Here is a 27228-nt window from a genome sequence, read left to right as displayed (position 1 = left end):
CTTGAACCCGCGCCCTGCAGCTCGGCAGCCTTGGTCTGGAGCAGTGCCTGGAGTAAAAGAGGATAGTTTGCTGTCCTGCAAAAAGAATGGCCCCCGAGTAATATAACCGGCGATCTATTTCACTAAAAAATCTTCGAAGATATGCGATAATAGCCACAGAGCGTCACCTTTAACGTGGAGTATCTGGCCACGTAACTGTGAATCCCGTATGCAGTTGTTATTTGCGTAGTAACCTAATGTAATTTAATTAGGCCTTGACCCTGTATGATTGTTTTTTGAATAAAATCAAACACGATGCATGATGTTGGACGAATTAGGAGGCCTGTGAATGGTTGCTTGTGTGTGCTTTATTCACGACAAACTTGTCTTCAAAGAATTTTTATATATACCTCGCAGCCTGGAAAGGGAAGTACCGCCTGCGGTGGCGACAGCTTGAATAGGGGACACCCTTTGCGACATGAGATACCCGCGTATTACCTTAAATAACTGTAATGTGCAACACACGCCCTGTTCAACAGCTTCGTGAGTTCCGTGCTCCCCTGAAGCTGAACATGAATTTGCACTAATATGATTTAGTGTTCACGTTTTTAGTGAACTCTTCTCCTCTTCTTGCTTACAGAGGTATTTTAAACTAAACAATAGCATTGAAGGACGATTAAGCTTCGCCTTCAGGAGTGGAACGCGACAGCGTGTTGCAGCGCTGCCAGGGAGTCCACGGAACGCCACCACCCGATACGACGCGACGGCTTGACCGTTGGAAACACCTCGGAACGCAACGCACTTTTGAGGAAAGCAAATTTGCAGTATCTCACATCTCGGTTGACACGCGAACTGCACAATAAGGGAAGGGAGGAAAGTGCTAGTGAAAGTAGAAATAGGTGTCATAATGAAGGAAATGTTTTGGATTTGAGGAAGGAAATGAAAAGTAGCTGTCTCACATATCTTAGTGGACACCCGCAGCCCCTGAATATAGGTCGCCGGTTCGAATTGCTGCCGCAAGCTAGGCTCTAACTTGTTAGAGCCTAGAGTGAGAGAAACGCTGCGTCGTACGACACCATCCGGAACATTCTGCGGTGAACGGTTGGCATGATGCGATTTTGAAGCGGTAGCTTCACTCTGCTACGCAAAGCCGGGTGTCACCCTGTGTGCAACACACGGCCTGTCAAGCTGATAATGAGCAAACTGCCCACCGTGGCAACCTGGGAAGCGCAAGACCCACCGCTGGAAACACCTCCAGCCGCAGGGCAGTGGGACATGGCTTAACCGCTCCACCACTGACCCTGGAGGGGTATGACGACTCCCAAGGATCTATAGGAATGCAAAGTATAGAATTATCTGCATATATTGGAATAAGGCCATGCTATCGCATCATACCCTTATAGTGGAGCTTAAATGTTCCGTCCATTTTTTTCCCCACGCGCGGTGCTCACTACAACTACTGAGACGCCGACGACTTTCGACCGAACGAGCTGCGTACGCTGTCGCATAAAATGCAGAGTATTCAGTTGGTTGATCTCGAGACCAAATTCGAACTCCAGGAATAGATGATCCCTATTTAGGCTAATTTGGGGTACAAAGAAATACTTGACTTTGTTGTACTGATTGTTCTGGTTCTTGAGTTTAGTGGATAGTCTTGTCTTGTCTTGGTAGGTGTGGGCTTTGTAAATGGCTTATCTAAATGTCACGTGACTAAATGGTATATATATGGTGTCGTCATCGAACAACGGGTGAGGGAGGAGTATCTGTTCTCGCTTCGGCGAGCGCGGCTTCGGCCGCTTCTTTTTGAGCAGCGTCCGCTCCGGCGGACGCAGTTGTTGCTGCGACGCGCGTCTTTTCTTTCCTTTTTCTCTTTCCTCTGATCTTTTAACTCTCCTCTATCTGCACGTGGCAGCGGTGGTGGCTTGGCTCGAGCCAGTAGCAGGCCCGTGCAATTTCCTTTTCATTCTTCTCTCAGTCACAACAACAACAACAACAACGGGTGAGGTGGTGACGATTTGAGTGGTGGAGTGATCGCGGCTTTGGCCACTTATCTGTTTTTTTCAGCAGTGTCCGCTTCGGTGGACGCGGTTGTTGCTGCGACGCGCGTCGTTTCTTTCCATTTTCTCTTTCCCCTGACCTCTTGATTCTCCTCTATCTGCACGCGGCAGCGGTGGTGGCTCGTCTCGAACCAGTAGGCAGGCCCGTGCAATTACCTTTTCATTCTTCTCCCAGTCACAACAACGAATAACGGGGCTTTCATCTCCCGCTCTACCCTAGGACCTCGTCTCCATCCCTTCGCCTCCACCACGTAGACGACGACGGGTTGTTTGGCCTGCGTTCCCACCCGCACCGACATGAGTCCCCAGTTTCATAATATGGTCGCACGGCACAAGTCGTTGCAAAATAATGGTAACTCGTATTCCTTACAACCATACGGCAACTTCAAGCTTCGTCTGCACAACTTCTACAGCAAATGTGAGTCCTTTGCTTCATTTTTCTTTGTTTGACTGGCCTGAGCGTTGGCCGCCACCAGAGATCAAAATGATTCATTGCAGGGATGTTCTGTTTCAAGTAGCTCCCTCGTCTTCATTCCTTCGTTGTGACTGCTCGGAGTATTTTTTTTTTCAAGTGTTCGAGGCTGCCTTGGCAGGCATCGTTCGTTCTCTGTGGGAAACGCGGCGCAAAGGCATCACTTCGAAATCCATGAACATCGATAAGCAGAACCAGCGTGCAGCACAAATTTCATAAAGGACTACGAGGATATACGAAGCCGACCGTCCAGCTACAAGTATATTCAAGTGAAATTCCGAAATTAATGTCTGGTGCCTCGTTTCAATAGCCGGCATCCGTGGACACGATTACTTACACGGAGCACAAGACGGCGTCTCATCAGGACCAGCATGCGAGGCCCTAATCCTACTTTCGCATCGGCAGAAATTACAGCCAAGCGACTTTAATTCAAGGCAGAATGGAGAGAAAATAGGAAGGAAAGGGCCAAGCACAGAGTAGTTCTGTGGGGAACCGAAAAACAAAATTCTGTAAAACGGTGCGCATGTGTACGGCGGCGTCCACTTCCCGTCGGGGAGGGTGGGCACGGCGGCAACGGTCAGACGCGAGGCCTAAAATAACCAAGAGTTCTCACGCCGCGAACCTAGCTGAGAAGGTCAGCGTTTATAAACGAAAACAAGGACTTTCACTTTTCTTCGAGGAATCTCACACAGTTTTCTAGAAATGCCTCAGTAGGCGGTAATGCGGAGATTCAACATGCAGCCGCCATCGGCGTTCTTATCGTGGCTTGGGCGACCCGATGTTCCGTGGTCTCACTGGTTGGTACCAGAAGTTTCAAACATGCCTGTCGCTACAAGGAGGGTCCGGATACCACCTCTATTATTAGGGCAGACGCATTTATTATGCAGGAAAAGCTACTCATCTACCTTTAACGATGACGAACGCAATGGGCGAGGACGCCCCATTTGAAAATCATGGTACGGACGCCATTGTAAAGCAAGCATTTCCACATCGTCACGCGTTGTCATCGAGCGGCAACGTTTTTAATGCATAAGACACGAGCCAGGGGTGAGGTTCCGAGTGTGGTACAGCTCTGCAGGACTTACTGAACGCGGGCAACTGTGCCGCGTCTGAAGATTCTTCGCGTTATGGGAGTCGCGTCTCAGCTAGTCCCTGAAAGTCTTCCTACATGGATCCTCACTGACGTTCTCGACTTCTGATCGTATCGCGACGCAGCATGAACAAACGTAATGTAAGTTTGGGTGTTCGACGCGACGGGTGTTCGACGCGATGGTACAACTTGTTCAGAGGGCAGATGCAACGCCGTCCGCAGAACGGCGTCTGCCTACAAGGCGAGCGACAGAGTGAAGGCACGATAGCAGCATAGTCATCATATGTTTTATAGATTGTTTTGATATTTGTTTCAGTTTTGTGGGATTTCTTCCTTGTCTTCGTAGCTGTGTACCTTCTAACTGGATTTTATGGGTGTCATGTACTAAATGGTATAAAAAAATTTGGAGGACGAGCCGACCAAAAGGCTCGCGTACGGGAGCCGGAACGTCGTTTTTTTGGTTGTTGTTGTTTTTCATTTTGGTTGGCGTTCTTTCTAAGCTTTTGTAAGTTTGTCCCAGACCATATGAATGCTTCGTCCAACTCTCTATTTCACGCTTAACCTTCGCCTTTAAGAGTAGAACGCGACATAGTGTTGCAGCGGTGCCAGGGAGTCCACGGAACGCCATAGACCTTTCGGCGCGATGCCATGTACCCGCCGCGGTGGCTCAGTGGTTACAGCGCTCGGCTGCTGACCCGAAAGACGCGGGTTCGATCCCGGCCGCGGCGGTTGAATTTCTTGAAGGCGAAATTCTAGAGGCCCGTGTGCTGTACGATGTCAGTGCACGTTAAAGAACCCCAGGTGGTCGAAATTTCCGGAGCCCTTCACTACGGCGTCTCTCATAGCCTCAGTCGCTTAGGGACGTTAAACCCCAATAAACCAAACCAAACCAAGCCAGCCTTGCCCCATGTGCAAATCAAAAATTGTTTTTTCGAGGAAAGGAAATGACGCAGTAACGGGCTAACTTTTCTTCTTGGACACCCGAGCCACGCATGATAAGATGTTTTGCGCAGCCCCCATTATAGTTCAATGGTTCGAATCCCTGCCACGAGCCAGGCTCTAACTTGATTAGTAAAAGACGAAAGATTGGTACCGCGATTGAGGAGAGGCCGAAGCGGCGGTCGAATTTTGGTGAATGCGAAATTCTAGAGGCCCGTGTACTGTGCGATGTCAGTGCATGTAAAGAATCACAGGTGGTCGAAATTTCCGGAGCACTTCACGACTAATCTCCTTCATAACCTTAGTCGCTTTGTCCCTCATGACGGGGTCGTCGTTGTCCCTCGTAACCAGCTCTGCAGCCGAGGCAGCGCGCTGCGCGCTCTTGGCGCCATTCCTCCCGCACGCCCAAGCCGGAGCGCACAGCCGCCGCCATTGGGAAAACAAAATGAGCGCCATAGTAGAAGGGGGACCATTTCGACCACATGAGGGAATTCTTTAACGCGCTCTTGAATCACACAGCACATAGGCGTCTTTTGCGTTTCGAATCCATAGAAAAGGGACCTCCGCGTGCCGGATTGAACCAACTCTAACCACTGAGCCACCCTGACGTTAAATCGGTTTTCTCTTTAGCAAAGGCGCAGTAACTTTGTCAATACTCTGTGCGCATCTGAAAGTTGCTTTTGAGGAGAGGACAGCCGCTGAAATTAAATCATTTTCTTGGTGGACACCATGACCAAGTCGTGAGGGAAACGTTGAAAGGAGTCAGCAAGGAATAAAGCAACAGGTGCCATAGCTCTGGTATAATTTCGAACTCGTGAAGATTGCACAGAACACGCCTGCCTTGTGTGATATCGGTGGGCGCTAAAATTACGGAGGCCACTAATTACGTTCTGTGAAAGTGAAAGCATCAGTCTGTAATCGTGGGCTGCTAATTAACTATGTTTGATTACTAATAATTACTAATCTCGCAGATACCACGGTAAAGGCCCTTAGGTCAAAGGCATTTCAAAGCTTTAAGGTTGAAGACTTTACACTAGAGGCCTTTGTTATAATTAAGAAGCCTAATGGGTTTATGGAGTGTTACGTCCCAAAGCAACTGAGGCTACGAGGGACGCCGTAGTGAAGGGGTCCATAAACTCCGACCACCTGGGACTCATTCGCGTGTACTGACATCGCACATTGCATGGCCCTGTAGAATTTCGCCTCTCGAAATTCGACCTTCGCGGCCGGGATCCAGCGTGTTTATTCCGGATCAGCAGCAGAGTGCCATAACCATTGAGCCACAGCCACGGTTTGCCTGAAGCTGTTATCTGAAGTGTCTATCGCAGAAATATTTTTTTAGAAAACACTCATCGGCAGCTATAAGTGCTCTGTTTTAAGTTTCGTCGCTTTTCCTTAATCATCAACACGGACAGGTACCTATTCTACAGAGCGAGCTAACTTTCCTGCTCGCCTGCAGATCCTGAACGTGATGCTGTTTCTTCGTTGTCATGGAAACAGCCAGCAGAGGCGCCTGATGGATCTCCGTGGCGCTGCGGTTTCCGGGTCTGCTCCAGTCTCGCACATGGAGCCTCAGGCGCCGCTCCACCGCTCCATATTAGCTCAGCTCGAAGAACATGTCCAGGTATGCCTGCCACGGCAGCCCGCGCAGCAAGTCAGCAACCTGACTGTGGTGAGTATCTGGTTCTCCGTACAAATATGGCTCACAGTGGAAGACGTCGCGGCTTTAATTCTTTAAGGATGTTATTGTTCTTTGAAAAACCGGCGTGGCTGTTTGCTTTTGTGTAGGAAATCTGCGGTTGTGCCATGTTGACCCTATTGAAAATATTGAGCGTGAATTCTGCGTGCCTATCTTTGCGTGTTTATTGCCACGCAAAATGCGACGATTGAACGAGGTCGCAGAACGCGAGACATATTTCACATAATTTGCGCAAGCTGAGCAAGCTCGCAAACGCGAGACATCTCTCACATAAGTGCGCAAGCCGCGTAAGGCTCGTACAGCAGGAGACATCCTCGCGTAATATGCGCAAGCCGGGTGAGGCTTCCAGAATGTCCGAGAGCCAAGGGTGAGTCCCAGAATGTTCAAGAGCCGAGTCTGGCTCACAGAGCACTAGACAGTGTCTAATGGAGTTACCATCATGATGCCGATAATACCTTGCATGGCTGCAAGGCTCCTACATCACTGCTCAACACGGTACGCTAATGTACTGCATTAAGGCCTCCTCATCTGTCTCTCACTGCCTCATTCAGCATGCATGTTGTGAGATAACAAGCTTTGCAGAAATGGTGCTTCGTGGGATGGTTCTCATGTGTGTAGCATGCTTGCAAAAGGACATAGATAAGGTCACCTTAACTGGCTTTATTAATGCCACATCCCTCATGATGGGTGCCACGCAGTGGCTAAACAATTTCTTCAGTTTCTCCAAGTCCAGCAGGTTGGCGTCTTGATACAGGTTCTCACTATGCAGCACCTGCAAAAAGGTAGGAGTATATGCAAAAAAATTCAGTTAATCTGTTTTCTGGAAATTCCAGAAAAGGGCACAAGTACTTCTTCCTTTAATGAACTAATGATGATTTCGAAAAGTTTCAGGTTTGAAATACAGACACTGGAAAACCCGACTCAAGCACGCAGACTGCTCAGCATCAAACCTGCACAAAATCTAATAACCGTGTCACACAGGCATTTTGAAGGCTTTCAAATGGCTATTAACTCAGTGGCACTTGAATACAGCTAAATGGGCATTTCCAATAGCCACTGAGTCCCTAGAACAGTGTGGGCATCTATTAAGATTTTGAAGGCTTTTCAGTGGTAGAAATTTGCACTCAGACATGGAGCACTCGCAACTATACACGAAGGAATAAAATCAAAGCAATTTAATCGCTCAAAGAATACTCAACATGAAATGTACAACTTATTTCACTAAAAAAAAAAGAAGGCTAGCCACAAAACACTGCAGCAAGCATATTATTACTGTTGCCAATAGCACAAAAACAATGAATACCACCTTATCAAAACTGTGTGAGCGCTACAACAGCTTCCCAGCAAAATTATCAACTGTGACAGTGGCGCCACAGCAGCTTGGTGCCAGATGATGAAATATCTCTACGGCGATCAAGTATTCTGTGTAGCAGTAGCATAACTCCCGAGCTGAAGTGCAAATCTCGAAGCTCAATCTCCCACCTCAACTGTTATCTTTAAATACATATTTAAATTCATTGGAGCGTGCTGCAGAAGTAGGTGGTCAGATCATTCGAGAGGATACCTGCAAGCTATCTCAGGAGACGAAAGATCTGATGAAGAAACGCCAAAGCATGAGGACGCCTAACTTCAGAGATAGAATAGAACTAGGAGAGCTATCGAAGTTATTTATAAGTGCAAGGTAGCCAACATAAGAAAGTTTAACATGGAGAAAACCTAGCATGCTCTAAAGGTAGCCTAAAATCAGTAAAGAGGAAACTAATCACAGGTAAAAACCAGATGTATGCGCTAAAAGACAAAGAGGTCAATGTCATAAGCAATATGGATAAGATAGTTAAAGTAGCCGAAGAGTTCTGCACAAATCTCTACAGTAGTGAATGTAATCAGAACGTTACGGAGAGAGGCAGTAGAGCATAGCAATGGGACATCCCGCCAGTAACGAGGGAGGAAGTAAAGAAAGCCTCAGGAGCAATGCAAAGGGGCAAAGCAGCTGGTGAGGATCAGGTAACAGCAGATTTGTTGAAGGACGGAGGAGAGATTGTGCTAGAGAAACTAGCCACCCTGTACACGCTTGCCTCGTGACCACGAGCGTATCAGGAGCTTGGAAGAATGCGAACATTATTTTAATTCATAAGAAAGAAGATGTCAAGGATACTCAACAAGAGACCACATTCATGCCATCAATCAGGTGATAGAGAAATGGGCAGAATATAACCAACCCCAATATATAGCCTTCATTGACTACCAGACAGCAATTGACTCGGTGGAACCACAGCTGCCATGCAGGCATTGTGGAATCAGGGTGTAGAAGAGTGTTATGTGAAAATATTGGAAGATATTTATAACGACTGCACAGCTACCATAGTTCTCCATAAGGTCAGCAATAAAATTCCTCTATATTCCGAGTTTTCTAACACCACCATCATTTTTTGGCACCGTGACCATATCATACAAGAATGTGAGACCTACTGCATACCTAAAGAAAATATGTGTGTCAGCCAAGCATCAGCCGTTGTATGCAATAAGAAGTCTAAGTGAAAAAGATTCGATGTAAATTAGAGAAAGCCTTGCCATTTTTGCACTTCTGCTTCTATGACTGCTTGCTGGATTTTTTTCTTTAGTTGGAAGCATTCTTCCGTCCCTTATCACTATACACTATTCCTCTGCCAAATGACTGAGTAACCCAAATAGCAATTCCTAAGTAGGGAGCGGGCCTTCCACAGTGACCACACAGGGGCCTTCAAGTTCTTGCAGCAATCAAAACATCCCTTTGTAACACTGGCCTTGAATGCACCACTATACTTTTGTGGCAGGCCAAATACTTATACAATTTATGTTTTAAAACCACACAGAAATCCACAACTGCCATTATGAAAACAACCTAGTAATGTAACCATAAGCGTACCTGGCCAGCATGATCAGCATGGAAAGGCGTACATCTTGTGTGCAGCTCCTAAAATGAAAGCAAATTCACATGATTAATTGCAATTTCCACAGAGACATTCTTGAAAAATAATGTTTTTGCACCACTCAGCCTCAAGCCTGCCTTATTGCTCCTGCAGCAATGAGGCAAATCTGAGCACAGCTTGGGGTGAGCTGGTGGTATCACATTACGCACCTGACACTACGTGCATCAATCCATTTGTATGATAGATTTTCAGAATGGCGAAATGACACACACAAAGGAAAAAATGGTGGGTGGATGAGTTTAAGAAGTTTGTGGGGATACAGTGGCCGCAAGTGGCAAAGGACAGGGTTAATTGGAGAGACATGAGAGAGGCTTTGCCCTGCAGTGGGTGTAGTCAGGCTGCTGCTGCTGCTGATGATGATGATAATGACAGCCTGAGCACACCTACAAAGTAAAACTGTGATCTCGACCCAGCAGCACTTTACTGTGTTGAAAGAGAACAGGTACAATTGAATTACTGCATTACCTTGTTATTATCATTAAAAAGTACAGGGCTCTACGGACTTCCTAATTTACATCGAAACGAATGGGTTACAGTGAACTTTCACGGATTACACTAACAGGCACTGAAAATCCAACACAGCTGCCCAAGAGAATATTAGGCAGCCGCGCTAGCCTTCTTTTGCGCTATGCTACCTGATACCAGATTAAAATTCCAGAGCAATTTTCTCATACTCTAGCACTGGGATACGTTATGCCCCAGACTGATGCAGCTGTCTTACTAAAGGCAGAGAAGCTTTCAGTGAGGGTCATGTGTGCTGTGGCGTGAACACATGCACAGCATCGCCTGCTACCATTCAAGTCCTCTGTGTACACAAATGCAGGTGCAATAGAAAACCCACATCACAAATTTGGATAGTCTGGTCGGCCAAGCATGGGCCAGCTGATAGCACGAAGCAGCAGGTGCGACACATACCATCATCATCAGCCTGACTAGGCCCACTGCAGGGCAAAGGACTCACCCATGTCTCCACATTAACCCTGTCCTTTGCTAGGTGTGGCCACCATATCCCCGCAAACTTCTTAATCTCATCCGCCCATCTAACTTTCTGCCGCCCCCTGCTACGCTTGACTTCTCTTGGAATCCACTCCATTACCCTTAAGGACCAGCGGTTATGTTGTCTTCCCATTACAAGCCCCGCCCAGGCCCGTTTCTTCCTCTTAATTTCAAGTAGCATGTCATTAACCCGCATTTGTTCCCTCACCCACTCCGCCCCCTTTTGGTCTCTTAAAGTTAGACTTATCATTTTTCTTTCCATAGCTCACTTTGCTGTCCTTATCGTTTGGCACGTGTTTTTTTCTTTGTAATAAGGCATAAAGTATTATACACGGATTACCACATGGCATCCTCCTATGACCGCTAAATAATTTATAATCAAATTTTTTTCTCCTGCTGTATTTGTTTCGGTTTCAACAGCTGAATGATGGCTGTGATGTCAAAGCGAGGTTATTGATCAGGTGAGGCATGAAAAACTGCAATACAATTGGTACTTCTGGCTCTTAAGGAATGCTGGCGTCAGCGCTGTAGCGAATTAAAATGATGAAGCAGCGATTATAAGTGCAGTTTTCCCACGCCTCACGTGACCTATAACCTCTCTTTGATGTCATAGCCATAGTCAAATTGTTCACCGAAACAGGATGGCAGAAAAAGTTGATTATAAATTTTTTAGCGGTCTCACGCGAATACCAGATGGTGATTCATGCATAGTAGTGTCTTCCGCACCATTATAGCGAAGAAAACATGCCACCAAGATTAGGTGTCTATACTCTTTTAAGCTGAACTCTCTTCATTAGCCTCCAAGTTTCTGTCCCAAAAGTGAGAAACATGCAGGCTAAAGAAAAGATTTCAGCTTAAGTACCAAAGTGGCTCTAATCACACGATGAAGCGGAAAAACTCTCGACACTTGAACAGAGAACAAATAGGAATTCCAACAAAATTTTAGATTCTTGTAAGGCTATCAAGCATTTCTGAATATTGTAAACTGCACTTTCACACATACAGTACGCATGTATGCCAAGCTCACATTCAGTAGCCCTGTTTTCCGGCTGTAATTATCACGGTCTGAGCTCAGTTACAGATTTAAAACCAGCCAAAAGATGCAACACAGGAAAAGAGAAGAAAACAGGTTGGACTATCAATTGAATTTTTTGTGAAGGAAAAGAAGGCTCGCATGAAGATGCGCCACACATGACCCACACCAGCGAAAGGCAGGACAACAAATAACTGTCACTGATATACAAGCACGTCATCTAAAAGAGAAAATTCTTTCCGTTGAAGATTGACTAATGGCTTCGCTACTCATACAGCCGTTGCCTTGGAGATATGCATCAAATACCTTACAGATTTGTTTACCACTTCTATACACCACTGAAGTGTCACAGAAATCAGGCGTACACACTGATTGGTCATCTTATGATTTACACTCACGACATTGGCACTGTAGTGCCAGATTAGAAGCTGCCTTCCCCCTAACAAGTTAGTGCTCACTCAGGAACACATTAAAGACACCTGCACATAACCCTGAAGTAGTTTCTTGCACAAGCTAGCGGAATGTGATAAACCACTTCCTGCAAGTCCTGAACCTAGTTTTATGGGATACCATACTGCTAACCCGGTTTTGACAGCAGCGCAAAGGCCATCAACACAATGATTGGCGCAAAAATTACATTTAAAAATTTTCCCGCCACTCGATTTGAACTCATGAAGTCTACACAAAGGACTCCATGATAACCGTTCTGAGGTGAATGGCAGTTCAGCCTAGCCTCTGGAATCTGTGCCAAAAAAAACGGAGTCAGCGCATCGCAATTTACTTCCGAAATCAGCCGGTGCTGATGAAAATTGTATGTTTTGCTTTCTCTGGCTTATAAAGCTCCACTTTCAGAAAAAGTGTCGTCTTTGTGGTTAGGATGCGGAACTTCATCATCACAGGTCAACTTCAGCTTGCCATCAGTGTCCCTTTAATGCCTCAAAGTTGAACAATAGCTCCATTCATAGAGGAGGGCTGTGCATAAATTTCGACCACCAAAGATTCTTTAACATGCACTGACATTGCATAACACACGAGCAAATATGCATTTCGCCTTGTCGAAACGAAGCCACCACAATTCAATCCCGCGTCTTTGGGCTCAGTAGCCGAACACCAATGCAGTAGGCCACAGCAGCAGGTGAAAAACAAAAGAGAGCCCTTAATAGGCAACCTAACTTGCGAAAATCAACATAACGAGGGGTCACACAAGTAGCAGTGGACTCGGAAAATAAAAGCTACTTGTGTCGGAAGATGTCTTCAGTGCTTACCTCAAAAGCCTGCTTGCTTGCTGGGCATCCTAGCACCAAGTGAAAGGCTGGCACAGCCATACTGGAGAGCTTGGAAGAGGCATTGCTGGTAAAGCTATGTGGAGATTGCTGCAAGGTAAAAAGACACATTTAACAGCAGCACAGTGCAAAAAATGGACTAGAATCAAGCATGTAAGGCAAAGTGCAAGGCACAAAAAGGAGCCGGTCGCAGAATGGAACACAACTGTTTAACCACATTTCGAAGTGGGCCAGGCAACAAGAAATTCATAACCACGGCAGTCATTCACAAGCTAGCCTCAGACGAGACATCACTTGCATATCGATATCCAGCATCGTTTCTACAATACATGCCACCATTCAAAAGAACAGACCACAGCAGAACGATATTTTCAGTAGAAGGCTGGTTTGCTTCAAATTCTGCATGCGTCCCTCAATTTGAAATCTGGCATGATTAGCGCTGATTTCACATTCTCACAGGTATGATGAATTAATAGTGCCAATTGCAGAAAAACCACACTTTTTCCTTTAACATCAAATAAGGTATTGGAGAGGTACCTCAGCATATTTAAGTCAAAGTCAGATTTATTTGCGCCATTATAATCATGAAACAATCAAGTTTATTCTTCGTACATATTAAAGGCTCAATTACCCTTAAATTTCACTGCAACTTCGGGATTTAGGGCAAATGGAGCTAGGGCACCTGTGTGCATTTTGCAGTTGTTTGTACCATTTCAGCTCCGAGCGAAAGTATGAAAAAGCGAATGCCAAAATAGAGGCGGAAAACTTCAGAGCAATTTGTTTTTATCTCACCTTTCTGCTATTCAAGGCTCGACTACACTGGCTCGGCTATAAGTACGAACGCAGCTGGATCATATGCAGCTTCGTACCTTAAATACACAATTTATAAAATTACAAGTGAAATACAAGTGAAAGAGGAGGAAGCTCAATCCTAACGCATACAGCTGAATCGCAGTCTACGTAGTTGAACTGCTCGAGCGCTGTTACTTCAATTACAGCGTAACATGCGGCGAGAATGTAAAGCCCGGGCCGAAGATCTATTGGTGGGCACATATTCCATTCTCGGCGAGAGATGAATGGCAGTACGGCGGCAGTACGGCGCCGATATCGTGCACCCCGCGATCGGATCAGCTGTGCATATTTGCATGGCATACTGACCATGACCGTGTGACCACTGACACTACACGCGCATTCATGCCCGTGTGCCGCCAGCAAACAACCTTTCAGCGCTGCGTGCTGCCGCGATAGGCACTGCGTCTTCGCGTCTCTGTACTAGCTGTGTTGACGTGGCCAGTTGTGCGCAAAGGCTTTGAAGTAATGAACAGGTTCGAAGAAAATTAACTTACCCCCAAGATGCCAGATGTCACCCGGGTAGTGGTCTCCCACCAGCTGCTCCGCCATGGAGGAAATGAGCCCCGCCGTCAGCATAGCGTTTCCAGTGAAGGCGCGCAAAGGACGACGCGCTATCCGTCGAGCCCGCTGACGCACGCTATCAACACAGGTTTACTCAGCACCTTACCACGTTTTCGTACATCGCACCAGCGAATTTCACTGCTGTCGGCACATCACATATCGGAAGAGTGACAAATGCTCATGCCAGCGATGGTTCATGCCCTCGGCACCACAAAGGACCACGACAAACGTAGTAACGCTGACCGCCATGCTGTCCCTCCCCAGACGCTGCGTTCGTTGGCTAGCGCTTCGGCCAGTTCCGGCTTCCTTCGGCCCGTTTAGAAAGGCATCGCCTCCAGGCATTCCTCCAGGTCGTCTCTTTCGGGCTCTATGCTTTTGGGCAGTGCGATAGCAAAGGACTAAAACCAAATGAAACTTTCGTTACAAAAATAATTAAGTTCTTGTGCACATATTAGCATTAAAAACTTGAGAAATTTGTGACGCATGGATGCATTAATATGCGTGTCGGTACATTCGTGCGTGCGTGCGTGCGTGAGTGGGCATGGTCTAGCGCGTCAAATCCAAAGCCTATCCGACATGCTGCATGGTTTCTGAGATCACCGCCGTGAGCTTCGCTTGTTTTCTTGTGCTGCTGCTGGGCGGTCTTGCGCGCCGCTGTTACTGTGCTGGAATCGCAAAAGAAGAAGGATTACCGGTGTGGGCTGCCGGTGGGCGCGCTCTCATCCAAGAGTGGTAGCAGCTCCCAATTAAGCGATCCGTCGGGGCATATGTGTTATGGATGTCTGGTCGACAACGATAATGAGGCTCAGCAGTGCGGTGCCGTCGTTTGATGAGTCGAACCTTTCGGCCTATTGCACTGCTAACTTCGTTGCAAAAATGCCTGGCTCATAGGCAGCGACAGTGGCCATTGTTTCTGTGGTGTGTTTCGATTACAAGACGGCGCCCTTCTACAGTGTGGCTTCCTTGGAAACTTATTCGGCGGTGTGCCTGCAACGCCTGTCGCTGTCAGCTCAAACTGACCGCCTGCGAGCGCTGCCTTCTTTTGCGATGTGAACGGTGACGGGACACTTACTGCCTGTGGCCGGAGCTTATAGCAAAAGCGAAGAGTGTTTTCTGTGAAGGTTTGACGAAGTGCGTGTGTCAGTCTGGACCCTTAGCAAGTCATACGAGATGCGACATGCAAAAGTGGTCCACCAGTCGCTTCAGCAGAAAGGAGTGCGGATGTTTTTTTACGTTACTTCAATCGAGAACTGCCCATGCAAATATTTCAACTCGTCTCTTGCCTAAACAGCATAGTAAAGAAGCTAAAGCAACAAAACTGCTGTTTCCATGCTGTATATTGATTCCGCACTCGTGCTAGAGGTGGGAAATATGTAGCAGTTATTGGCGGAGTTACAGCCTATGAAGCACGTGCAGCTTCATGTAATGGCAGGTTAGGATATGCGCCTTACATGGTATTGACTTTGTAACCAGACATAGCCATCTGTCAACTAAAAGAAATTTTCTTGCTATAGGATTCTGCAGCATTATGTATGCTTCTGGACACTGAATACCGGGTGCGTCACCTCTCTTGAAAGCACTCAGATTTGTGTACTTATCAGTACGTTTGAGATGAGAAAATTTTATCAGCTTCTTTTCTTTATTTTATAATTAGCTACACAGCATGTCACAAAAAAAATGTTTTAAGGAAAAGTATTTCAGTTTAGAGTAGAACAGTTCAACAAAGTTGTTTTGGGCATTCTGGTAACTTCAAGATGGTATCTGATGGTTGCATACAGACGCGCAAGTCAAACCTCAAAGGGCATCAAACTTAACAGTACCGCTGAGCTTATCCTTTCGTGCTTTTTATGTGTCCGTAGATCACCTGGGGAAGTTCAGTATTGGATGTTGGATTTCATAGTTCTGCTACAACTTTTATCTTCCTTTCTACACATGAAACATGACTGAACTTGATTACATTCCCCAAGCAAATACCTGACGCCTTACAAGCGTTCCTTACTGTGCACAGTTGTCCCAGTGCATTATATCCACTCATGTGCAGCACACTGTTGTGTTGCTCTTGGTCTCCGAATGTGACTCTCAGCAATATGATGGAATCATAGTCCATCCAGATGGTCTTTGTGGTAGTGCAAATTTCGAAACAGATTGAAGAAGAATGAAGAGTGTGATACTTCGTCATGCATCATGCAATGCTGGTGCTAATCAGGCAACATGTGTGGTATATATACTTCGCACATTTGAGATTCATTGGATTTGTTCTGGAGCCATACTGGGAATTAATTAATCGAACTGTGATTTGTCACTGAAATTGAGAGAGGGCACTAATTTCTGAACTTTTGACACCAACTGTGAATTCAAAACTGTCTTTTCGTGTAGGCTTACATGGCCTTTTTACGTGTATGTAAATTTATGCTAATGACTTTGGAAATTGCTTTGGAAATGGTTTTGGGAATTGCCTCGTAACATTCCTGTTACAGCTCACAATTCGCTTTCTGCACGTCATGTTTGATTGAACCTGATTATATCCCCAAGCTTGTTTGTTGCACCTAACAAACACTGTTGCCCTTTCAGAGTTATTCCATTGATTGACTCCTTTCCAGTGCAAGCAACAAATGGTTGTGTTGCTTCTGATTTCGAAATATGGCTGTCTGCATGACGGGCAACAACATAAGTGCTCTGGATGGCTTTCATCATGCATCTATAAGATATCTGTAACTTTCAGAATTGGTTAAAGGAAGAACTGAAGGATGCTGTAAGAGTCATTAGCAGCTTGTTTTTTACATTATTTTACAATGAACTTGCAATGTTGACAAGTTCTTGCTCAGTGTGCATGTTGTCATGTACAGGTCCCTGCAGTATCGAAGGGAACCATTTTGCACTAAAAGATAATTTTTTGGTTATTTGTTTGCTGAAGTTGAAAATGATTAATGGGTACTTACGCCAAGACGAAAATTATAAAACAGCAAAACGTGAGCTTATTGCTCATTATTGAGAAGTAATCATTAACTGAATGCTCGAACTTTGTTTGCTTTCACCCTAAATTGGCCTTTACAGTCTCGACAAGTTGCTACTAAGCAAGCAAACGCACACATGGCCACACGCAGCCTCACTGAGCTTGCTCAGTATGCACATAAGCACGCACAGCTTCGGCAAGCCCCTCTCAGCACGCAGATGTCCACGTACAGAGAGTTCTCCACGAGAGTCCACGATTTTTTACACACAAAAAGTGTGCGTGAACGTCTATCAGCTCACAGCACGCGCATATGTACACACAGGACGCACAGAATGCGTACAGGTAACGCGCAATTTCTGCGCATTCGTGTGCAAAATGAACGTGATCGTACAAAAATCACTGTTCTCGTGCAAACTCACGCAGAGTTTTTTCAATAGGGGACTCTTGGCGTTTGCTTGAACCCTTCGCTGATTTCAAGCTTTCTTTTGTCTGTACAGGTGCCATCAGAGGTAAATGGAGAACAATATTAACAAAAAATTTAAGTATTGCCCCGCCAAATCATGCATCCGTGAATACATATGTGCAGCCTAATTCCGATTGTGCGAGTTGCACTGTGCACCAACAAACATGGACCATTATGCTTTAGATTTACAGAAATGAAACTTTTGCGACGAAGCCGCCTTCCGTTTACTTTTGACGTCGACTGTGCATTTCCGCTTCTCTTCACATTGTGGAGGACGTTGGTGTCTTGTTGGACGTGCAAACAGGTGAAACACGAATAGTCTAAAGCACGATGTGAATTAAAGTCACTCTACTGGAAATTACGTCCAGGGGCATAAAAGGCAGTAGTTTATGAAACAAACGGGAAGTAACGATGCTTATATCAAGAGTACGCACTTGATGTCGGCAGTAAAACAGAAAAGGGATGGCCATCAGGGCTGCCTTCGAAAGGGTAAATGTAGCACAGTGTGGTAGGGAGTCGGTTGAGTACGGTCGCTTGAAAACCGCACTTATGTTGAAAGCACAGTAGCGAGAGGGAAGTGGGGGAAAGCTGTCTGCCACAGTGCGCATAGATTTTTGCGCCTGAGCTTTATGCCATCCTGGTCACTCTGGAGGAAATTATGAACAAGAAAATGAAGAGAAGTATTATATTGGCTAAAGCATTAAGCACACTGAGAGCACTGCACAAGTAGTGCAGTTTTACCATTACTTGGTGATTATAATACAGAATAAAGCGAGAGCGGCAACTTATGCAAATAGCCTGAAATAACCAACAAAAACCCACAACGAGCAATCTAACGCTTAAACATCGCTCATAAACATTGCTCGAAGTTCATAATAGCCTTTCAAGTTCATAATAATCTTTCAAGTTCATGGTACCTTAAAGTTCATGATAGTCCTTCGAGATCATGAAATAGCCCTTCAAGTAAATGATAGTCCTTCAAGTTAATGAAAATCCCTTAAAGTTCATGATGCCTGAAATAGCAGTCAAGCATTATTCTTTCATGCACCAAACTCCAGTCACTTATGGAAAAGTTGCTCACAATCTCATAATCAACACCTCCAATCGCATCTTTCTTAGGCTGTTCCTGTCTTTTTAACAGTTTTATACGAACCAAACCTTTCATATGAGTTGTTTTATTAAACCTTAAGATATTTTACACAATTCAAAAACCTTGCATTAGGTCGGGGATGGCTGTATTTGCTTATGCCCCAAATTCACTACAAAACACAGGATGTTTGCAGACTAGGTGGTCACAGGGCTGCAAGGCAGGATTGCATGGTTATGGTTGGGAACAGACAGCGGTCCTGCGGTGCATGTAACCTGCTTGGCTGTTGTTGCTGATGATGACGACGATGGTTGACTAGTTCTGCCACCGCCGTAAACAAATACTAAAACCCGAAAATCGGGCAAGCAAATCCATCTATGGTCCGATGCATTCCACATGGCCGAAGATTGGTTGTTACTAGAGCTACGCTCATTAGCGACTTTGCTGAGAGTGTCGGGCGAAAGCGCACAACTTTGGCTGCAAGAGCTACAAGGTTTGAGTTGGGTTATAGTCGTGTGTGTCAGTGAAGCTTGTTCTCGTTTGTTGCCTTTTTTCTCTGTGTATTAACTATAAAGTGCGTATGAGAAAATAAAATGCGAAGTAACCATGCACCTCTCGGCTCACACCTCAACCGCGCTTTTACGCAAGGGATGAAGGTAGAAGTGCATTTCAAGGAAGGAACAGGAAAATAGACGCCATCATTGAAGGGTCCCGGTTAATTTCGGCCCCCTGCTCTTTGTGCTCTTTTTCCTATGCCCACCGCAGTGGCCCAGTAGCAAGGGGGCTCTTCACAGTGTCGGATTAATCTCTGGATTAATCTCGGCTTGCTGGTGACCGCTCGGCAGACTGGAACAGTTCTTGTGTATCTAACGGTGTGCCGCGTAATAATCGTGATAAATCTGGTGGAGGTGCTGGGTACGCTTCCAGACCCGCGTAGGCTACCGACCAATACGGATCTCACCCCAGTTCACCAGCGCCGCGGCCGCCGCCTCCGTGGAGCGTCCCCTGAATTTGGACGCCTTCCGGCTGCAACCAGGGCGACGCAACCCCGGCCTTCGGAGGCACCAGCTGCCATGGCAACTGAGACCACGCTCCCGGCGCACATCCTCTGTCATCAGCCACGAACACCCCCGTCGTTTCATGGCGACGTGTTCGAGGACGCCGAGGACTGGCTCGAGATCTTCGAACGGGTCGCCCGTTACAACGACTGGAGTGACAACCGTAAGCTCCACAATATCTATTTTGCACTTGAAGAGTCGGCTCGGACATGGTTCGAAAACCATGAAGCTTCGTTTACGTTCTGGGAATTTTTCATCCGCAATCTTAAAGCCACTTTTTCGAATGGAGACCGTCGAGAGCGAGCAGAAGCTGCGTTACACTCGCGCAAACAGCGCCACAACGAGAGTGTACGCATGTACTACGAGGACATGACTCGCCTTTTTAAGCGCGCGGATGCCAACATGACAGAAGACAAGAAGCTTCGCCACCTCATGCGGGGTGTCAAGCAAGAGCTCTTCGCAGGACTCGTGCGCAGCCCACCAAGCACTGTGGCAGAGTTCCTCACCGAGGCGGCAACTATGGAGAAGACGTTGGAACAGCGAGCCCGCCAGTACAATCGCGACGTCAACACCTTCGGGCCTGATCCCATCTCCATGCCTCCCGGTATCGACGCGGCCTTTCTACGCGAGCTGGTCCGATCTGTCGTCAGAGAGGAACTGCAGGCCTTCCGTACGCCGTCCGAGACGCCATCTTTCACGCCACTGAGTGAAGTCATCCGGGACGAGGTGCGCCTGGCAGCACAACAGCACCAGATTTCCGAGGTTCCTCGCCAGCCTGATGGAAGGCCCACGTATGCGTCCATCCTGCGCCAGGCCCCTGGGTACGACGTCACTGCCGCGACTCCAGCAGTGCTCTCGTCGAGCTCCCCTCGTGGTGACGCTCCGCCAGCCTATCAGAGACCGCGAAAGAGTGAAGTGTGGCGTGCCCCGGATCGTCGGCCCCTCTGCTATCACTGTGGCGAGGCGGGTCACCTCTACAGGGCGTGCCCATACCGCCGCGTGGGCCTGCGTGGTTTCGCGCCGGACGACCCGTGCCCTCAGAACGGGGAACGACCGCAGGAGATAGCATTCCATCTGTCGTCGCGCCAGAACCACATCACGTCAGGCCACCAGGAGGCTCGATCACCGTCGCCGAGACGCTACCGTTCTCCAAGCCCCCGTCAAGCCGCAGGCTACTCCGGACGCCGTTCTCCCAGTCCACGCCGGGAAAACTGATTCCAGCGGCCTCTGGAGGCAAGGCCGCTGATGCCGGGACGTGTGAAGATCCTCCTGCGCCACTACCACGCGACGATGTTTCTCCGGGAGCGAGTAGCGACAGCATCCGACGCGCTACCTCCGATTTGTGCGTCAGAAATGACGGAATCGACGTGACCGCTTTGCTGGATACTGGTGCCGACTATTCTGTCATGTGTCTGGCCCTTGCCTTACAACTGAAGAAAGTATTGACGGGGTGGTCGCGGCCTAGCATTCGCACTGCTGGGGGTCACCTGATTATCCCCGCCGGCAGGTGCACAGCTCGTGTCGATATCCGTGGTTTTGTGTACGTCGGCGAATTTGTAGTCCTCCGTGAGTGTTCGAGGGACTTGATCCTCGGTCTCGACTTTCTCCTCACGAACGGTGCTGTCATTGACCTGCACGAAGCACGGGTCACGTTCTCGACTAAACGGGCCGTGGCGCGCACTGACACAGACGACTCATGCTTCACTGCTCTGCGACTTGTTGACGACGACGTAATGGTGCCACCCCGCTGCAGTGTGCTAGTTCTCGTAAGGAACGATTTATTCCACGACTACGAAGGTGTCGCTGATAGCCACGTACCCCTGCTGCTCGAGAAGGGAGTAGCCGTCGCTCGCGGGCTCGTCCAACTACAAGACGGTTGTGCTAGTGTGGTCCTTAGAAATTTTGCCAACGAGTTGCAGCACCTCGCCAAGGGCACGGCTGTCGCCTTCCTGCATGACTTCGCCGTGGTGCCTCAAGTGTGCGCCCTGGAGACAAGCTTTCAAGACCAGGCTCCACCATGTCCTGTCCTTCCGTCCGTCAGAATCAATCCGGATTTGGCGCCTGAGCAGAAGGCTCTCCTCTCGGCGCTTATAACCGACTTCGCGGATTGTTTTGCCACAAGCTCCAGGGTCGGTCGTACGCCCGTCGCAAAGCATCACATCATCACCGACGAGACTACACCACCCGTATGCCAGCGCCCATACCGCGTTTCTTCGACGGAACTCGAAGCCATTAAAAGGCAAGTGGACGAAATGCTCGCCGACGATGTCATTCAACCGTCGACAAGCCCATGGGCATCACCGGTGGTCCTCGTGAAAAAGAAAGACAACACCTTGAGATTTTGTGTCGATTACCGCAAACTGAACAACGTGACCAAAAAGGACGTATACCCGCTCCCCAGGATTGATGATGCACTCGACAGACTACGTGATGCCAGGTTCTTTTCCTCCTTAGATCTCAAAAGCGGCTACTGGCAGATAGAGGTGGACGAGCGAGACCGCGAGAAAACTGGTTTTGTGACGCCTGATGGTCTATACGAATTTAAGGTGCTCCCGTTTGGACTGTGCTCAGCGCCGTACTTTCCAGCGCATGATGGACACTGTCTTATCCGGGCTCAAGTGGCAGACGTGCCTCGTATACTTGGGCGATGTCGTCATTTTCTCGCCCACCTTCGAGCAACACTTGGAGCAGCTGCGCACAGTGCTCCGGGCGCTCCAATGTGCGCAACTTACGATCAAGCCTGAGAAATGCTATTTCGGTTTTGAGGAGCTTCGTTTCCTCGGCCATGTTGTCAGCGCGCGCGGTGTTCTCCCAGATCCCGACAAGGCCGCTGCTGTCTCCAGTTTCCCGCGTCCCACTGACAAAAAGACTCTTCGACGTTTTTTGGGACTGTGCTCTTACTATCGACGATTCGTCCAAGATTTTTCCAAAATAGCTGAACCCTTAACAGCGCTGACCAGAGAGGACACACCCTTCTTGTGGGGAAGCGACCAAGAGGATGCTTTCGTGAAGCTCCGCCACCGCCTGCAACGTCCACCGATACTCGCCCATTTCGATGACGCCGCAGCAACCGACATACACACTGATGCTAGCAAAGTAGGTCTTGGGGCGGTCCTGGTACAGTGGCAGGATGGCGCCGAACGAGTCATCGCTTACGCAAGCCGTACACTTTCGCGCTCGGAATGCAACTATTCAACGACTGAGAAAGAATGTCTTGCGGTAGTCTGGGCCATCAGTAAGTTCCGCCCATACCTATACGGAAGACCCTTTCGCGTTGTCAGCGATCATCACTCGTTATGCTGGCTGGCCAGCCTAAAAGATCCATCAAGGCGGTTGGCGAGGTGCAGCCTCCGTTTGCAGGAGTACGACGTAACGGTCGTGTACAAGTAGGGGCGGAAGCACCAAGATGCGGATTGTTTATCACGCGCGCCAGTGGACCTGGCTTCCCCGGAAATCACTGAAGACTTCTCTTTCCTTGGTGCTGTTAGCGCAACCGATACGGCGCCGCTTCAAAGAGAGGACCCAGAGTTAGCGCCGCTCATCGCGTACCTGGAAGGCTGCGATGGTCCCCGCGTTCCTCGTGTTTTTCTTCGTGGGCTCCAATCTTTCACTCTGCAGAACGGCGTCCTCTACAAGCGCAACTTTGAGAGCAACACCGCAACACTTCTGCTCGTAGTCCCGTCCCAGTTGCGACCTGATATCTTGAGCGCTTGCCACGACGAACCATCTGCCGGCTACCTGGGGGTCAGTCGTACCTTAGCGAGGATTCGGCAGAGGTACTACTGGCCCAGATTACTTCCATCAGTGCGGATATACGTCAAAACCTGTCGCGACTGCCAGCGCCGTAAGTCTCCTCCCTTAAAACCCGCAGGATTTCTTCATCCCATAGCGCCTCCGAAGACGCCTTTACAACAAGTGGGAATGGACCTACTCGGCTCTTTCCCGAAGTCATCCACTGGAAAACGTTGGATTGCTGTCGCGACGGATTATTTGACGCGGTACGCTGAGACAACGGCGCTTGCAAACGGAACTGCTGTCGAAGTAGCTACGTTTTTTGTACACAACATCGTGCTGCGTCATGGGGCTCCGGCGGTTATCATTACTGACCGTGGAGCTGCTTTCACGGCCCGCTTGACTCAGGCAGTCCTAGATCTGACCCACACCGGCCATAGGCGTACAACAGCGTACCACCCACAGACAAATGGTTTGGTGGAGCGCCTTAACAGAACACTGGCCGACATGCTCTCCATGTATGTGGATGTGGAGCATAAAACATGGGACCAAATTCTCCCATACGTAACGTTCGCTTACAATACGGCCCTGGAGGAGACAACGCGGCTCACGCCCTTCCAGCTTGTCTTCGGTCGTCCACTTGTTACTTCTTTGGATGCCATGTTGCCCGTCGACCCTCAGTGTGACCTAGAGCCAGATCTTGACTCGCCACTTTCGTTCAGCGGGCTGAAGAAGCACGTCAACTGGCCAGGCAGCGAATACACCGTCAACAGCACGTCGACGCTAACCGCTACAATCTCAGACGGCGATTTGTTACGTACGAACCAGGCGACCATGTATGGGTTTGGACACCAGTTCGTCGCCGTGGGTTGTCCGAAAAATTACTGCGCCGATACTTCGGACCTTACCGAGTTCTCCGCGGCATTAGCGACGTGACGTACAAAGTTTCCCCGACAACCCCAGGCTGCCCATCGCGCAGACCACCGCATCCGGATGTTGTGCACGTCGTTCGTATGAAGCCGTACTACGACCGTCCTGCTGATTGTACTTGACGCTGAGTGCCACCGGTTCTATGTCGTGATAGCTGTGTTTAACTTTCCGTGTCCAACCCATTTTCCCCTCTATGAAAGCGGCCCGCATCGAGGCGATGTTTGCAGAGGAGGGAGCAATGATACTACCTAGTAGTGGACGAAGAAGAAGTGCTCCGCCATCTCGCTTGTGACGAGGAAGGAGAAGTGCTTCGCCGGCTTGCTGGTGACCGCTCGGCAGACTGGAACAGTTCTTGTGTATCTAACGGTGTGCCGTGTAATAATCGTGACAATATGTAGTTAACGAAATTTATATGCGCAGAACTATAGAAAATGGATTGTCGTCCGTACTTGTTTGCAAAGGATAGTAAATGTAGCAAATGGAGGTAGGGAGCCGGGTGACCACATGTGGTCAGTACGTTCTCTTGAAAAAGTACGTTCTCTTGCTAGAAGCAAGGCTGTGCTAGGGAAATGGGAAGGAGCTCTTTTCCTCACTGTGCGCTGATAATAAAGGTGGCTCAGTGGCTATGGTGCTCGGCTGCTGTCCCGAAAGACGCGGGTTCGATCCCGGCCGCGGCGGCTGAATTTCTTTGGAGGAGAAATTCGAGGCTCGTGTACTGTGCGATGTCAGTGCACGTTAAAGAACCCCAGGTGGTCGAAATTTCCGGAGCCCTCCACTACGGCGTCTCTCATAGCCTTAGTCGCTTTGGGACGTTAAACACCATAAACCAACCAACCAGAGCTTAAAGGGCCTTATTATCGGAACTGGATCACTCTAAGCATGCTGAGAGCACCACACTCTAGAACAGCAGTCATACCATTACTTGGCAATAATATACAGTGAAGCGGTTTTTTTTTATATATGGCACTGCACAAAGAGCCGTGTGCATCGAGAACTCCCACGGGTCTACGAATTTAGAGTAGAGGATGACCTTCTGCTTATATGGGAATTAATCGACTATGCTAGCGTTACCCCGTAAGGCGGAGCTTAAGTTTAGAACTCCAGCGATGGGCGCTCTGTTCTAGAGAGCGAGGGATGATCTGCTTACATTCCAGCTTAACCTCCAAAAATGTTAAGCTTTAAACGGAAGCCTTCAGTTAAGGTTCCCACCACAGCACAGCAACTGGGTGGTACACTTGCAATAAACATTTACAGCATCGAATTTGACGGTATGCTAAGCATTAAATAAAGCTGTCTAAAATCGAAATCATGTGGACAACTAGCATCAGACTTCAGCACTTATTTGACAGAGTATCCACAAAATTGCTTGCGTACATACTGGCTACCGCGATTTCAGCATCGTGGTCTGAAATGTGTATGCGAGTTCGCTGCTATTTTAGCTGCGAAATAATTGGTCTAGGGAACTGAGCGCCGTACCGCTCAGCCTTAACCACTTTAACTCAATTCGTAGATAAGTTTGCTACTACTCCTTGGCTAGGAATGTGACGAGAGGGACCTTCGAATGTCAACAGTGATACATGGTACCTTGCTTCAAGGGCACACCTTGATTCCCGCAAGGGCCCATTCATTCCTACACGCCACAGTAATGACCCAAAGCAGCCTTGTAATACTGCACAATACTGCGACACGCACGCCTTCTTGTAGTGACACGCACGGGTTTCGCGTAGAGAAAGACGAGACGGCAGTCGACTATTGTGGGCCTGCTTGCGAGTACCTACTCTAAAGGATAGCCTTTGACGCTGCTCAAGTTGACAGTAGTCATAGAGAAACGTTGTGACTCCGTGTGACGACCGGCTACTGTTTCGATCCTTGACAGGTTCCGAAGATTGCTGTCAGGCAGGGTTGTGAAATGATGTTAAACCTAAGGGTCACCACTGCGTCTGGACAGCCTTTTCTCGCATGCTTGTCTAGGAGTACGACGACACACGTGGCCATCATCGGAGTTCAGGTCACTTAAGTAAAATAGATGGCTTTCCAGATCTTCCCTACGAGAAAGTGTCGGACTAGCATTGCTTGGTTTTGTTTCGTTTGTGGGGTGTAACGTCCCAAAGCGACTCCGGCTATGAGGGACGCCGTAATGAAGGGCTCTGGAAATTTCGACCACCTGGGGTTTTTTAACGTGCACTGACATCGCACAGTACACGGGCCGCTAGAATGTCACCTCTATCGAAATTCGACCGCCGCGGCCGAGATCGAACTAACGTCTTTCGGGTCAGCAGCTAGCAGAGCCAACGCGGCTTCTGGACTAGCATTACGATAACCTGTAGCATACCATATATTCAATGCCAGTTGACACAAACCACATAATGTTCCCTACAACGCATTGTCCGTCTAAACCATCAAAGAACGTGCATTCTCTCCTTCCTCTGGAAGACATATCAACGCTTTCAAGTTACCTACCCTCCGGGGAAGACACCAGAAAATATGGTGCTCGGGCTTCAGAGGTGCCTCCTACATGCAGTGTGTATATGCACGTTCGCAAAACGCTCCATGCGTGTCATTATATCATACATCATGCAGGATTGGGCTCACTGCGGCACGAAGAGCTTTTATATTTGGGCTACTGGGACAAACAAACTTTTTCTTTTGTCTTTCTGTCCAGAACCACGCCAGCGGCGCCGGCATGGATGGAACAGCCACTGCAGCCTGCAACGGAAAGCATTGAGTGAATTCCTCACGTGGGTGTAAGGAAAGCAGCGTCAGCAAGACTAAAGGCATACTTAGAACAGGAATGGGTGAGCACGACTGACGCACAAGCTGGGGATGTGACTGGCCGACGCGTTTCCTCGTGATCAGTGGAAATAGACGAGCGCTGAACAAATCTTATTATGGCAGTGGTCCAAGCGCTTGAATATAACCCTCGGAAAACACAGTGAAGTTTTGATATACTCTGCATGCAGGGTAATAAATCCTCAGCGGTATTTTTTTTGTACTCAAAGAATGGTATTTTCAATCTGATTGTCCTTCCGCAAATATACTGTGCGATGTTAGTGCATGTTGAAGAACCCAAGGTGA

General features: G+C 48.1%; 1 protein-coding gene across 1 annotated transcript; it reads left to right on the top strand.

The window, feature by feature from the left end:
* Positions 1 to 1996: 1996 nt before the first annotated feature.
* LOC149347567 (uncharacterized) lies at positions 1997 to 26911 on the top strand. The gene is made up of 3 exons (XM_089585615.1): positions 1997 to 2454; positions 5997 to 6209; positions 26816 to 26911. Exons 1-3 carry the CDS (start codon positions 2386 to 2388, stop codon positions 26876 to 26878), a joined length of 345 nt encoding a protein of 114 aa, XP_089441741.1. The 5' UTR covers positions 1997 to 2385; the 3' UTR covers positions 26879 to 26911.
* Positions 26912 to 27228: the final 317 nt, after the last annotated feature.

The sequence above is a fragment of the Amblyomma mixtum genome, chromosome 4 (genome assembly GCF_055824585.1).
Source record: "Amblyomma mixtum isolate Tamu chromosome 4, ASM5582458v1, whole genome shotgun sequence".
In the NCBI taxonomy this organism is placed as follows: domain Eukaryota; kingdom Metazoa; phylum Arthropoda; class Arachnida; order Ixodida; family Ixodidae; genus Amblyomma; species Amblyomma mixtum.
This window is presented reverse-complemented; position numbering and strand designations above follow the sequence as displayed.

What these genes read in the sequence shown, in the direction of transcription:
- LOC149347567 (XM_089585615.1), top strand. Translation starts at nt 2,386, where the DNA reads ATGGTAACTCGTATTCCTTACAACCATACGGCAACTTCAAGCTTCGTC. An exon ending in GCACAACTTCTACAGCAAAT is followed by an intron (nt 2,455 to 5,996) that starts GTGAGTCCTTTG and finishes GCTCGCCTGCAG; the next exon opens with ATCCTGAACGTGATGCTGTT. An exon ending in AAGTCAGCAACCTGACTGTG is followed by an intron (nt 6,210 to 26,815) that starts GTGAGTATCTGG and finishes CTTTCTGTCCAG; the next exon opens with AACCACGCCAGCGGCGCCGG.